Here is a 14,709-nt window from a genome sequence, read left to right on the forward strand (position 1 = left end):
GTCTAGACCCAGGGGCACTTGCCTCTTCCTCTGCTTTTATACTTGCCATGTCAGAAGTACAGGTCTTTTAGTTATTTTGCTAATTGTTATCTCCTGCTGGAAAGGTTAGCTGGGCATCAGATGAGAAAGGAAAAGTTACAACTTCAGAATACAGGACAAAAATAAAAGGGTGTTTTCAATTTCTTAGTTTAAAATTTTTTTTCCTTTCATCATATGTTAAGCCAAATAGAAAATTAAGATAATAACAAAGATAGCAGATTGCAAATTCAACTTTAGCCAGAATTCCCAAGAATAGAGTTTATCAATCTTGTTACCTCAAACTTTAGAGGAATCCTAATAAATATCTTTATTTATTAAACATCCATATAACTGAGCCCTTTATGGGCAGTGTCTTTTAGTCACCGTTAGTCTTTGTATTTTATTTATTTATTTATTTTTAAGGATTTTATTTATTTATTTGAGATAGAGTGTGCACGTGAGAGAGCACAAGTGGGGGTAGGGGTAGAGGGAGCGGGAGAGGCAGATTTCCCACTGAGCAGGGAGCCTTATGCCGGGCTTGATCCCAGGACCCCAGGATCCTAACCTGAGCCAAAGGCAGACATGTAACTGACTGAGTCACCCAGGTGCCCCTTTGGTTAGTTTTTTTTTAGCAGACACTGCAAGTTGCCTATATAGCTTGTCTCTATAGTCTTCCTTATTACAAAATTATGATTTTTTTTCAGGGCCATCAAATTGATCTATATAGAATACTTGATTTTTCAACCGCTTTTGCCACTGAGGGTAATCAATGATATGATTGATTGGTAAAGGTCCTCAGGCAAAGAAAACCTTTCATAATACAAAGGCAAACTGAGATGGAGACTTTTGACTTTTGTCCTTGACTATTCCTATTTCTTCCTGTCTAGACTGCACACTTGGTACCCCTAGCCATACCATGTGTTAAGGACTTCAGAAAAGGATTCTAGAAAGGGCTGTATCCTGGAAGACATTCTCAAGAAGTGGTGCCAGCTTTAGATTACATACCTTTGGAAATGTGTGTGAGAACAACATAAACTGCAGTCTGTTGGAGACTGTGTTAGCTGGGTTTTCAGTTATTTGCAGTCAAATGATTTCTTTTTCTTTTTCTTTCTTTTTTTCTTTCTTTCTTCTTTCTTTCTTTCTTTCTTTCTTTCTTTCTTTCTTTCTTTCTTTCTTTCTTTCATGGTTATTAAGGAGGGTACTTGTGATGAACACTGGGTGTTGTATGTAAGTGGTGGTGAATCACTAAAATTTACACCTGAAACTTATATTACACCATGTATTAGTTAACTGGAATTTAAATAAAAACTTGAAAAAAGAAATAAAAATTTTCAAATGAATTCCTAACTGATCTAATCATTATGGGTCTTTATAAAGTGCCTCTAGATTCTGTGGCCAGAGGACCTGGGTTCTAGATCTGATCCTTCTCCAGGCCAAACCCAAGACAAAACAAAGCAGCTTTGAAACCAATCAAGTTGAAGAAAGGTACTGGTAGTTTTACCTATGTTGCCTTACCAAACAAGGATTCTGATCTTAGTGGATTCCAGCGTCTTTTTCCTTGTGCCAGGTAGATAGCAGTGGGGTAGAACATTTGTAGAATTTGGTATTTTCCTACCCTAATTATGGGTGGCATTGACAATGATTCTTCGTTGACACAAAGGGACTTTGGGAATCTCAGCAAATAACACTTTTCCTTTAGCTAGTGCCAAGGAGGATGAAATAGCAGCAAGAAAAATAGCAGCAAGTGAAGTGTGCACATTTCAGTCATATATAGTTTACCTCCTGAATGGGCCGGTGGGCCACATAGTAGTACCATCCCCTGACCCTGACGGACAGACACAGTGCTTCTTGTTCTTGTTTTGAAGTTTTCAAGATCTGTTAAGAGAAATAAAAGAAAAAGGGTCTAAATTATATAGGCCTAAGATATTATGGGAGAGTATAAACATTTTAAAACAGGACAGTCTTTTGCTGAAAAACAGCCTCTGTATCACTCATACCAAGGAAATTCAGTGTAGCCTCTTTTCACATGATAATGTCCTGTCATCCTTGATTCTTGATCTGTACAGTACAGGAGCTACTTTCCCATGCTTAGGTTTAAAACATATACAATTAAATAACATGTACAATTTAGTTCCTCAGCCACACTAGTTACATTTTGTGTTTAAACAGCCACATGTAGCTAGTGGTTACCATATTGGACAGCAGAGAAATACAACATTCATTCACATCACTGCAGAAAATTCTATTAGACAGTGCATATCTAAATGAAGAAACCAAGGTTTAATGCTGTTAAGTGACTTTACCAACATCTTCTTGTAATTAAATATCATTATCAGGATGTAAATTCATGTTATCTGATGCTCAATTTTTTAAAAATATTTCATTATTCATGAGAGAGAGAGAGAGAGAGAGAGAGAGAGAGAGAGAAAGGGAGAGGCAGAGGCATAGGCAGAGAGAGAAGCAGGCTCCATGCAGGGAGCCCGATGTGAGACTCGATCCCGGGACTCCAGGATCATGCCCTGAGCCAAAGGCAGATGCTCAACAGCTGAGCCACCCAGGCGTCTCTCTGATGCTCAGTTCTTTTCACTTCACAAACCATTTTATTATATGCAATTAGATGTGTCATTCTGTAAGTATCTAGAATATGACTCTCTCTGTATAAGCACACACACACTATATACAATGTATAAATAGACATGCATATATACATAATTGTTTCAAAATTTTTGTATATTTTTAAGTATTTATAAGATACTGTCCAAGGTTCTGTTTGGGAAGATAAAAAAAGTTCCCCTTTGTCAAGGTCAACTCTGTTTAGAAAGATAAGACATAAAGAAAAAAAGAAAGAAAGACAAGACATTACAAATAAGATCACAGTTTGAGTCAGTAAATAAGCAGTTGCCAATAAAAATGAGTTAATGCAAAAACTATGTATAATAAAGTTAAAGACATAGTACTGTTTAAAAAAATGGTTTTTCTTCTGTCCTCCCAAATGTAAATCCTCTCAAGAAGTATTTTAAGTGCTATTTCATCTTTTTGTTGTCTAAACCATTTGATTTAATAACCTCTTATCGGATTTGAGGATTATTCCAAGCCAAGTATGTTCTGCAGGATTGCAAGCCATCTAGATGTGCATACTGGAGTATATTAGCATTTATTGACAATTTTCTCCAAGCTGGCCATTTTGGTAAGTTTTTTATGATCATTATCTGAAGTGATCCTAACAATAATTATATGAGTTAATTACCATTAGTGTCTCCATTTTACAGGCTAGAAAGGAGAGGTACCATGAGGGTTGTTGTTAATGGCTACACTGATGAGTCATGAAGCTAGGGGGAGAAAGTGGACAGACTTCCTGCAGTTACAAAATGGGATGTTTCTATAGTTAGGCTTGACTTTAAGGAGAGGTCAGGATATTAAAAAACATAGACATATACATATCTTCGTTACCAACTTCTTCTGGAATTATGCAAATTTTAAGAACATATATTATTATTTTCATCAATTGAGTACTTATAAAAATTTCATTAAACATCACTTGATTGTCAGCCTAGGATACAAACATTGAAGAACAGGGCTTCTGCCATAGGGACCCAAGAGTATAGTGGGCACAACTGACAGACAGGTAACACCTAATCACAGGAAGCCAAAGACTGTCAGAGTTGAAGTGTGAATCAGGGCACCTGGAGGACATGTACCTACTCAGCACAATACAAAAAAGCACTATAGCTTGAATTAAATTTCTGCTGTAATACAAATCTTTTAATCCAAGGAGTATCAGGTGAGACTATGACATGCTATTTCCTTTCAAGGAAATGGCTCTCCAAAAGAGATTAAATGAGAGATTTAAAAAACTTTATTACACAAAATGGTTTAATATTGTAAACCATTATGCCTAAAAGTGACAATGAATCACTCTGAATTGTCACTTCTGCATACAGGTTCTTAGAATACATCATCTAAGTTTTTGCACAAACATCCCATTCAATCTTCAGAGTTGCATGAAAAATTGAGGGCTAACAGATAATAGAGATCAAGTCTTAGTCTTATATAGGCAAATTATACCATGGTTCTGACTACAGAAGGGGCATTAAGAAATGGGAAAGAAAATGAGAAACACATGCAATTATTTTTAACTGTCCTTGCTGAGCTTAACAAACTGGATTCTTGTTTCCTCTTTTTTGGTTTATGAATTCATGCAGTTCTACAAGGTTTGAGCAGTCAGAATAAATCATATTAACCTGGTATTTGAGAAAATATTTAGACATATTTCTTAGTTAGTTGAAATAAATTCCACATGGCAAACCCTTCTTACATAGTGAATGAAAAGACTGCATTTGGACAGATTTGACCTTGAAATCAACTCTGCCATATGTTAATCGTGTTGCTGACCTTGGGCAAGTCTTCATTTTCTCATAAACAAATCATAAATAAATATGAATAAGTCTGTTTTGTTTTAAAGTAAGAGTCATGGGCAAAAATTAAAGAGGTAATACATGAAAAGCACAAGGCCAAACACAAAGCCTGTCATGGTGTTCAGTATATATTCTGTCCACTGAAGAATGCTATAATAACAGTGGCAAATCATAATCCAATCATTCTATTTATAAAAGTGTTCCAAATAGTAAATGAATTCTAGGAGAATTCTAGAGAGCTATACATGCTAAACAAAGGACACTAGATGTTTGCACATGTTTTAAGGAAAAATTTCATGTCCAAAATTGGTCTTTTAGATATAACTATCTATCCAGATCATAATTACCAGCAGCTTGATAATTGTAGAAATCAAAGAACTATGTGTGTGAATAGTATTTTTTTTAAAGATTTTTATTTATTTATTCATAAGAAACACAGAGACAGAGGCAGAGACATAGGCAGAGGGAGAAGCAGGGTCCTCATAGAGAGCCCATTATGGGACTCAATCCAAGCCCCCAGGATCACACCCTGAGCCAAAGGCAGATGCTCAATCACTGAGCCACTCAGGTGTCCCATGAATAGTATTTTTTGAAGCTTGTATACTTATGGCCCAGGACTTTCTCAGTAATATTCCCACATATTATTTTTTAAGAGTCATTTTATTTCTAAAGGCTTGATATTAGATGGTGATGACTAGCAACAGACATTACGGGATAGTCAGAATATATTATGGATAATGCTCTATTACCATGACCACTGCCCTATTAGCAATAATAACATCTACCTGCAAAAATGTATTGAGGTCAGACCATGTGCTAAGTGCTTTTCATATAGATCTCATTTAAGTTCATCATAGTTTAAATTCCCAACTTAAAAGTGATATAAATGAAGCTCAGAGAGTGTTAGCATCATCTTCACCTACCACCCAGAAAAATCTAAATTCATATATGTCTCCCTCCAAAGCTACCGCCTTCAAACACCAGAATCTGTGGCTTCCCCACTGATTTAGTGAAGCCAGTGAAAAAGAGCATTCAAACTAGTTACTCAACATCTTAGAGACAAAAAAAAAAAAAAAAAAAAAAAAAAGTTTGAAAGAATATTAAGCTCTTTAGTGAATTTGTAAGAAAATCCACATCTCACTGCACAAAGCAATGAATAGGTACATTTGATGCCAAATCTCCTATTCTTTTGCTTTTCCTTGTGGGTGAGTACTCATGTAGGGATTTTAAACATTAGGTGAAAAGGATGAAATTGGACAAGGAGAAAACAATCAGAAATAACTCTATTAAGAAGCTTGATTGTTGCACTGCCAGGAAGGTAGCTGAACAATGCAGAGAGTTACTCAAGATATGGTTGAATAAAATGATGTATATGTATGATGAGGAATTAATATCCATGTATTGTGGCTTTTCAAAACAGCTTGTTTTCCAGCTCTGTATTTGGTTCATTGACATGTGATTCGTAGACTTTTAAAAAATAAATGGCTATACTTTTTGGTCTTGATTTGACTCATCAGTGTTTTACATAAATTTTTCCAGAAATCATATGCTAAGGGATGCACAATTTTGTGGCAGATGTGTTTTCATATCATATTTTTCTGTGGAAACAATTGTCCTTTATTCCGCTATGGAATGTAATATCAGCATTTCATTTTTAAATGAGATTAGAAAATATGCTATAGTACTTGGAACATGTATTGAGTGTATGGAGGAAATGATTTAGTTGTTAAATTCCTGGGGGAGTAAAAGCATACAAAGGTCTTAAAGCTGTAATATGTGATAAATAATAAAAAGCCTTAATATATGAGAATACTTAGAATTCAGACTGCAGAGTAAATCAGAGAGTGAGAGGGAAAAATCTCCACATAGTTCCTGTCTGTAAAGTTATTAAATGTCTAAAGGAAAGGAAGAGATACTTTAAAATAAATACCTGGATGAAGTCTATAGAAAACAAGATTTTTTTTTTGAGAAGTAACAATAAACAAGAATGAGTAACTTATTTAGTCCATCATTAAGGGACTCCCCCTGAACACAGAAAAGCTGCAGCCATTCATAGGGTGGGACCAGCCAGAGACAAGTGTAAGAAGTCTAGTTTTAAAATGGCCAGATGAGGTTAATGAGATCATAACACATATTATGGTTTGTTAAGAATCTAGAAAGAGGCAGGAGAAAAGGAGAGAGGAGGAATGAAACAGTAAACCATGCAAGTAATGCATGCATTTTTAATCCATGTATTACTCACTATAAATTTTTTAAAAAGTCACCTTTTTTTTTTCTTTCCTGATTTGAGTAGGCCTGGATTCTATTAATTCTTATAGAGTGGACTTAGTACAAGAAATTTCCATCACCAGTTTTTTTTTGTTATGCTTCCTCCAATTTTGAAAGTAGCAATCAATAAGGAAATCAATATTAGCTTGGAAAAATGGTCAAGCAATACATTTGTTATGAATACAATTTCCATAATGATGATTGCACCATTTACTTTTTTTAAAGAGGTATTTTTGGAACATAACTTTAAAAACTGATTATCATGCAGCATATTTAAAATTATGTCTTGACTCTCTGCCATTTGTTGCCCGAGTGTATGCATTTGTGGATGCACATTTGCATGGTTTCTTGAATTCTAGAGACTTCTACTGAAAGCAAGTCTAAATTTATAAAACCTTAGGAATTGCAAAGCCACATCTTTTACATTCTTTCAACTCAGGAAGAAGGAAGAAATCATTTGTGAAATGGCATGGTTGACTGGGTTTCCCAGGGAGAATATATAACAAGAGGATGAATTGCATAATGGTTTAACATACTGGCTTTGTAGTCAGAAGGACCTGAGTACAAATCTGGTACTCTTACATTCTAGGTGTATGATTGTGATATGTGAGTTATTTAATGTCCTAGGACTTCAATTTCTTCATCTCTAATATTAGGATAATAATCTCTAGCTCATAGAGCTCTTTTAAGATGAAGATCATGTAGATGAAGCATTTACATATGAAGTCAATAGCCTGTAAATGTTCTTATTATTATTATCATTTCTTGGCATCAAAGGAAACTATACAAAAAGTGACTTATTGCGGGAAAGTCCATGAGTCCAAAATTCCCACCAGATGAGGTAACACTAGAGTGTTCAAGTCAATCACACCATGGCAAAAAATGCTAATAGGACTTAAAATAGGTCTTTTGCTGATCTTAATTGTGTTTCTAAGTCTACACAGGTGCTGAAGAAAGCAGGCTACCTTATCCTTTCCAGTGCATGGACTGTATACTTTACATGACTTACAATTAAGATACCTCACATATAATGGACTCAGAAAATTTTCCTTGAGAATCTTTTCTTATAATGACATGATCTGAGAGAGCTTGTGTTACTTTTTAATGTAAAGGTGGAACATATTTTCACAAAACAGTAAAAATTGATGTTTATCTTCTACAATGCATGCAAACATATAATGTTTCAAAATAAATCAATCATGAAATATTATTTACTGATTATATAAATATACTCATTTAACTTACAGTTTTAGAAGTTCACACTGTATACCAGATGGAAATATAATGGATATAGATGGAAATTGAAATATATATATTTATAAAACATTGCTATGTTTGCTTTTCCCTATGTCGTTAACTTTCCCATTTGTTTATGAGATCTTAAGCAAATATTTTTTGAGTTCCTCTTTTATTCCAAGAATTGATGTCAGCTATCTTATTTCTAAACAATTAAGTAAGACAAAACAAAAGATAAACCTATGTCTTTGCTAAATATCTGATATTAAATACCCCAATTTATTGGCACTCTAAAGTAGGGGACCAAAATCTGATTCTAGTTGGTGGTCTAACATTTCAAAATAAAGCAAATCTCTTTCCTAGAGATCTTTGTATAGATAAAAAGGCCTTTTTAAATACTACTAAGTTAATGTATATTCAATTTACAAATGACTCATTCATAGAACTGGATTATTACCTTATTCTTCCATAGTCCTAATGCTGCTACTATGGACATCCCTATGAAAATTCTTAGTGCATTTATTTCCAACTATAAAGAAAGAGGCCATGGGAGCTCTCCCAGGTCCTGAACACAATATTCTCCCACCAGATGTCTGATTTTTTTTTTCCCTCATCCTCTTTAGTCATGCCAGATGAACTATAATTTAGGGATTACTTTGGACTTACAGAAATTACATTTTAAAACCATAAATGGCTGCAAATGCATTACCTTGTGAGTAGTCATTTGCTGTGAAGAGTGAATTAATCCAATCAGATTGCTTCCTCTTAATAAGCAAATAAGGGCAGTCAGGATTCTTTGAATGGGAGTTTTGATTAACCAAAAAGAAACAAAAGAAAATGTTATCTGTGAAGTAATGGAAAGGGTAAAATAGGGCTGCAAAATCTCAAGAAGAAAGTAATGACCTAAAAAATAGGATGAAAAAAGGTGTGTAGAGATTGCCAAAGACAAATTTGCCTGGGGTCAGCAATCTTCCATTTTGCAAAAGAGGCGGTTATGCTCCTATTTCTCTTGCATCACATTACTACATCATTTTTTTTTTTGTTTGTTTCCACCAACAAAACCTAAGCAAGAACCTAAAACGTGTATGTGTTAAGGAGGCTTCTGTGGACTGCTTAGGAAATTAATCACTTTTGTAAATACTAATTCTTTAGCAAACAATAACAAAACCATAATTGAATGCTAGTTTTTTTTAGATTTATTTATTTATTCATGAAAGACAGAGAGAGGGAGAGATGCAGAGACATAGGCAGAGGGAGAAGCAGGCTCCTTGCAGGGAGCCCAGTGCGGAACTCAATCTCGGATCCCGGGATCATGATCTGAGCCGAAGGCAGCTGCCCAACTGCTAAGTCATCCAGGCATCCCTGAATGCTAGTTTTTAACTAGCTTCAATAAAGAACTCAATTCCTCACTTTCCATGTGTTTGTTCATTCATTTAATCCGTAAAACAACTCTATAAAATATTATGACTAATCCCATTTTATACAAAGAAAAAATTAACACTCAAGAGCAAAGACATAGTATAAGGAATAGAATGAATTAGAATTCAGGTTTAGCTAATCCAGAAGTGTATATATTTAGCCTCTTTTTATATAGAATTAAATTCAAAAAACGAAACCATACTTGTTGATTGTTGCTTTACTATCTGAGACTTTTACTTTTTCAGCCCTCTACTATTATTTTCCTGACTTTTCAAGAAAATAAAGGTTGCTTTGCTGCCCTTTGCTCAGTAAGTGTATGACTCTCTAGGTAGGTTTTTTTTATTTCTCATATTAGTTTTTTTCCTCTTTCTTCATTTTTTTTGGCATATTCTGTTTTATCTAGAGCTTTGTATTACTACTTAAGAAGTCAAAGAACAACTCAATTTAAAATGTTTGAGTTTCTCCACGTGTTCAATGAAAACCCGAACCCATCTAACTCACAAGGTTACTGTGATTAGTGCGACATGGCATCATAAATAATGTTCGCCTTTGGAGACAGGTGCTCTAAAATACAAGCTATTATTACCAGCATTTTTCTCTACAGGAGCTCATCTCTTTTCACATATCATCCTGACTCAGGAGTGTTAATGGTTAGGCAGCTGCATTCCCTATCTTTGGTTTCATGTTTATACAACACAAACAGAAACAAAGGTTTCAGAAAAGCATTTGGCCTAGTAAATTTTAGAATAAAATATGAAATCTTCACTGCACTCTACAAAGGCCTTTTGATATCTGGTCCTTGCCTATGTATCCAGTCCCATTTCCTATTATTTTCCACCTTCCTCATTTAAACCATAATAAACATGTTTTGCTTTCTGTTCTTCAAACACTTTAAGGTTAAGCCTTTCTTAAGATCTTTGAGCTTGCTGTTCCCATTGTTTGGAATGCACTTGACTATCTTTTGGCTTATCATTCCCATTCCTCAGGACTCAATTCAAATGCCATCTCCTCAGAGTAGCTTTTTCTCAGGATTTATCTCAAGTAGACCACTAACTGGCTCCAGTCACTTTCCATCACATCATCTCTTTATGATGTCTTACATAGCAATCATCACCACAGCATCTGCAAATGATTTTGTTTGCTTATATGCTATTTGGTTTATAGTCTCCCCTCCTACCCTCCCACTTCCCACCCAAGATAAAGGCTCACTGGGGCAGGGATCTTTTCAGTATTTATTAGTCTGTAGCACAATGCCCCAAGCAGTGTTTGATACACAGTAGGTACTTAATTAGTATTTGTTGAGCACTGCTCCCCCTCCTGTTTCACACACTGAGTCAGCAAGACTTGTTGGCCTAGAGTAAACTTTCTTGTATTTGACCATATGACACACTGTTTCCCAGTATCTTGACTACAAAAGACCTTTGGGTCTTCCATCTTGCCAGGGATGCTCTGGAAGGTAACTTTGAGAATAGGTCTCTAATCCAAGGAGTTGAGCCACCTACCACACCTTAATATGAAATCTTAGAGATACACTAAGACTGAAATACAATCAAGGTATGAAATACATTCACTGCTTGGTACAAGAAATACCCTTCCATCCACTGACTCTTGAGGCTCAAGAAATGTCCCGGATGATGAAAATATCAAACAACATCATGCAAATTGCATGGGTCTGTTTTTATTGTGGTCAGGGCTATCAGCTAGTCAGTGATACATCATACAATTATCTGTTTTTCATCTAGTGTGAGAATTCTGTAATTTGACAGACTTATGATCATTACAGTTTTGACAGAAAGAAATGTGATTCTTCATTTTGTACTTTTACTTTATAGCCCTTTCTTCTCCTCTCTAAAAATTAAAATTAGCAAGTTGTAATTCATTGTACCAGTTTTCTTAATAAACAGGCAACCCTAGAGGGCATATCAAATATATTCAAGTAACACTAGAATAAATATCCTCTGAAGAAATGCTGAAAAGGCACGTATCAGGAGGCCATTGTAAAGTCAGTAATCTATAGGAAAACCTTGGGAAGATATTACTAAATGGAGATATATGGGCCACAGATCATGATCAAACCCTAGAGAACACAAATCTACCAGCTATACAATTGGTCATGAAACGCTGTGCTTTAAAGTAAAAGAAATCTTTTCATCTCAAACTTTTTTATTCCATTTCCTTTGTTTTGTTAACGTTTTAGGGATATGAGCCTGAGCAATGAGTTCACTTTCAAGTTTGCCTAGCACTGAGTGGCAGTGGGTACAATCTCTAAGGAAGAGGGGCAGTTTCTTAGTTCCTGCTCATAAATGTAACTAGGTAGGTGCTCATGTATTTAAATGTTCTCTTATTTCTATCCAAAAAAAGTAGGCATATTTCCCAAGTTGGCTGGGAAGAAATTACACTGATTGTTAACTTTAAAGGGATAGGCATACTTTATCAGATTATCCTGACACTCTGTGCTCTGCAATAAAGTTTTGCGTTAAAAGCAAATTGAAGAGTCCTCACTACATACTTAGTTTTAGATTTTTGACACAATAAACCAGGGAATGGTGGCTCATAAAGAAAAATGCCAATCTTCATATATTCACTGCTCCTAAGAAACTGGACATGTTTTGCCATATAGTTACTTTGGAGAAATCGAAGTTGTTGGAATAGCAGGTTTGTTTAATCACTGGCTCAAAGAGGGTACTTCTCTGCTCTTTTCTATTCTTTGAGTATAAAACATATCTTGGGATACTGGATGCTGAATTAGCTGTATCTAGTATACCACTTAAAAAATGTTAAGGGCATATAAAAAAGTTCTGTATGTAAATGAAATTCCCAGATGAAGAGCAGCTGTTATTTATGTTGAATTTAAGTTGCTTTGGCAACTGCAACCATATATTTTTATCTCATTACAGTTTTGAAAATAAAACCATCATCAAATATACATGTAAGTTATGTGTTTATTCATCATCTATTTAGACTTTGCTATGGATGCTGTTTCACTATTCTTATTTTCACAGAGTGAAATCAGAGATAAGGCTGCAGTGTGGTAAACCTGCTGATTTTTGGAAATGCCATCACTCAAGTCTCTTCCTTTTAAATGCACTGTTAAGGGAGATGAGAACTAATACAGATTCAATCAATATCTATAATATGCTTATGATGAGCACTTATTATATGTCAGCTACTATTATAGGCACAGGGGATGTATTATTGAACAATAAAAAATAAAATAAAAATTCTCCTCTCATAGAGGTTAAAGTGGATAAAATGACCATAAGCAGATTAAATCAATCACACTTAGTATATTTGGTGTTAAGTACTATAAGAACATAAGTTAGGAAAACATGGGAAAAAATAGGATAAGAAATGTTGGTATGAACTTGTAAAAGAGAAGGATCATGTAAAAGTAGAATCTTTTTACTTCTCTTCCTACTTCCAAATGTGGAGGAACAAATCACTCTCCTTCTGCCAACTCAGCTCTTGGCCCCCACAGAGAATGCCAAAAGGGGTGAAAAGTAGTGCCAAGTGACACAGCAGTCTTGATTTAGTTTTGTACTTTCTTATTTATAAACTGAAGTTGAAGTCACCTTAGTGCAGGTAACATCTGAGAAGCGTAATAAATATTTTCATTTTGTATCTAAAAGTTTAAGGCAGTTCCCTAGCAAAAACAAACATAAAACTCTAAATTACTGAAGACATGGCAGAAACAAATAAGCAGGCATACTAAATATATCCTGATTTCCTAAAGGAAGACAATCACCAAACCACTACTATGATAATTTATGTGCTGCTTTAAACAATGTTACTATTTTCTGTCTCAGAAATCCTGCAGAGGCAAAGAATTTCAAAGCTGGGAAGATCCTAATGCCTTAGTGTGTTTGGACTGCTATAACAAATACACCACAGACTGGGTGGCTTCAAACAACAAACACTGATTTCTCACAGTTCTGGAGACTGAGAAGCCCAAGATTAAAGTGCTGGCAGAGCTGGTGTCTGCTGAAGTTCTGCTTCCTGATTCGCAAATGGCGGTCTCCTCATTGTATCCTCATATGGTGGAGAATGGAGAGAGAGGAAGCTCGCTCTGTCTCTTCTTATAAGGGCACTAATCTTATTCATGGGGGCTCCACCCTCATGACCTAATCACCTCCCAAAGGTTCCCCCATTTTAATGCTATCACATTGGGGATTAGGATTTCAATATATGAATTTTTGAGAGACACAAACATTCAGTCCATAACACCATCCTTTCTTCAGTCTGAGCTCTTTCCTCATTCTTCCTACTCCCCATAAATATGATTTATGGTTTCATATGTGGCAGATGGTGTAGAGAATATGAGAATAAATCAAACATGGCCTGACCTCAAGGAGTTTACAATCTACATTAGATTGTACATAATCAATAAATAACTCCATTGTAAGGCATAAAGGAAGTAATCAATGCTGTAGAACGGTAGAGAGAAAGTGCTATGGGAGATGAAAGGAAGTACTCTTTGTTGGAGGTAAATCATCCAGTCAACATTCCATTTGCACAGATAATGAACCAAAGTGTATGGGAACCAAGAACTTGAATCTTGGGTTTAATTTATGTCAGCATGCATGACTTGGTGCCTCTCCTTCTGCATTGCAAGCCTGTTCGTTCTCCACACTTTCTTTAATGCAGGTTAAGGCCAATCATTGCTTCATTCTACTGCAAGGTGACACTGGGTTTGGATGAGAGCGATAGAATCAAGCACGTTCAGTTACTCAAACCCAGATTGTGTCAACCATTAGAATTCTTGGTACTTCTGTTTTCAAAAAACATGAGACAAGCTCATATCCAGCTACAGCTTCATCTTGCATGTCAGCATGGGCCTGTCATCTTTCCATCTTTGCAGTATTAGTCCTGACATCATTTTCATTCTGTCTCAGGGTATGCCTTCATGTAACTTATCTGCTGGAGTTTCCAGAAGAATCCAACATGACCCTGTTGTTCTTCTGAAGCAAGAAACTCTACACATCAAACCTCATTAGGGAACTCAAATTTCCACAGACTTCTTTAAACACTATAGATGAAGCTACAGTTATCAGGATGCTACAGAACAGGGCAAAGGATAAAGATATTTTTAAACATCCCTGAAGTGTGTATGTGTAGTTGGGTGAGTTAATGAAGGTATTTTGAGTCTATGCTGGGTCATCCTGGGACCCAAGTGTTGAGAGCAGTGCTCACTTCCTTCTTGCTAACTTGGAATTTTAGTACTAATTCAGAGGTGGCTCTGGGTTGCAGTAGTAATAATAGCACATGGAGCTAAGATTTATTCAGTGCTTACTATGTGCCAGGACTAATCTTACTGCTTTTCAACTATTGAATCATTTATTCTTCTTAACAATAT

The 14,709-nt window shown here is 35.5% G+C and overlaps 1 protein-coding gene across 17 annotated transcripts in view; it reads right to left on the reverse strand.

The window, feature by feature from the left end:
* CNTN4 (contactin 4) overlaps positions 1 to 14,709 on the reverse strand; it is a 909,482-nt gene that overhangs the window by 222,955 nt on the left and 671,818 nt on the right. For all 17 annotated transcript variants that reach the window (XR_011994334.1, XM_025984656.2, XM_072720378.1 and 14 more), the window contains one exon: positions 1,798 to 1,893. Coding sequence is in view for 16 of the 17 variants with exons in the window: in XM_025984656.2 (XP_025840441.1) it covers positions 1,798 to 1,893 (96 nt within the window). In the remaining variant the exon portion in view is untranslated. The remainder of the gene's footprint in view (positions 1 to 1,797; positions 1,894 to 14,709) is intronic.

Source organism: Vulpes vulpes, chromosome 9 (genome assembly GCF_048418805.1).
Source record: "Vulpes vulpes isolate BD-2025 chromosome 9, VulVul3, whole genome shotgun sequence".
Classification (NCBI taxonomy): Eukaryota; Metazoa; Chordata; class Mammalia; order Carnivora; family Canidae; genus Vulpes; species Vulpes vulpes.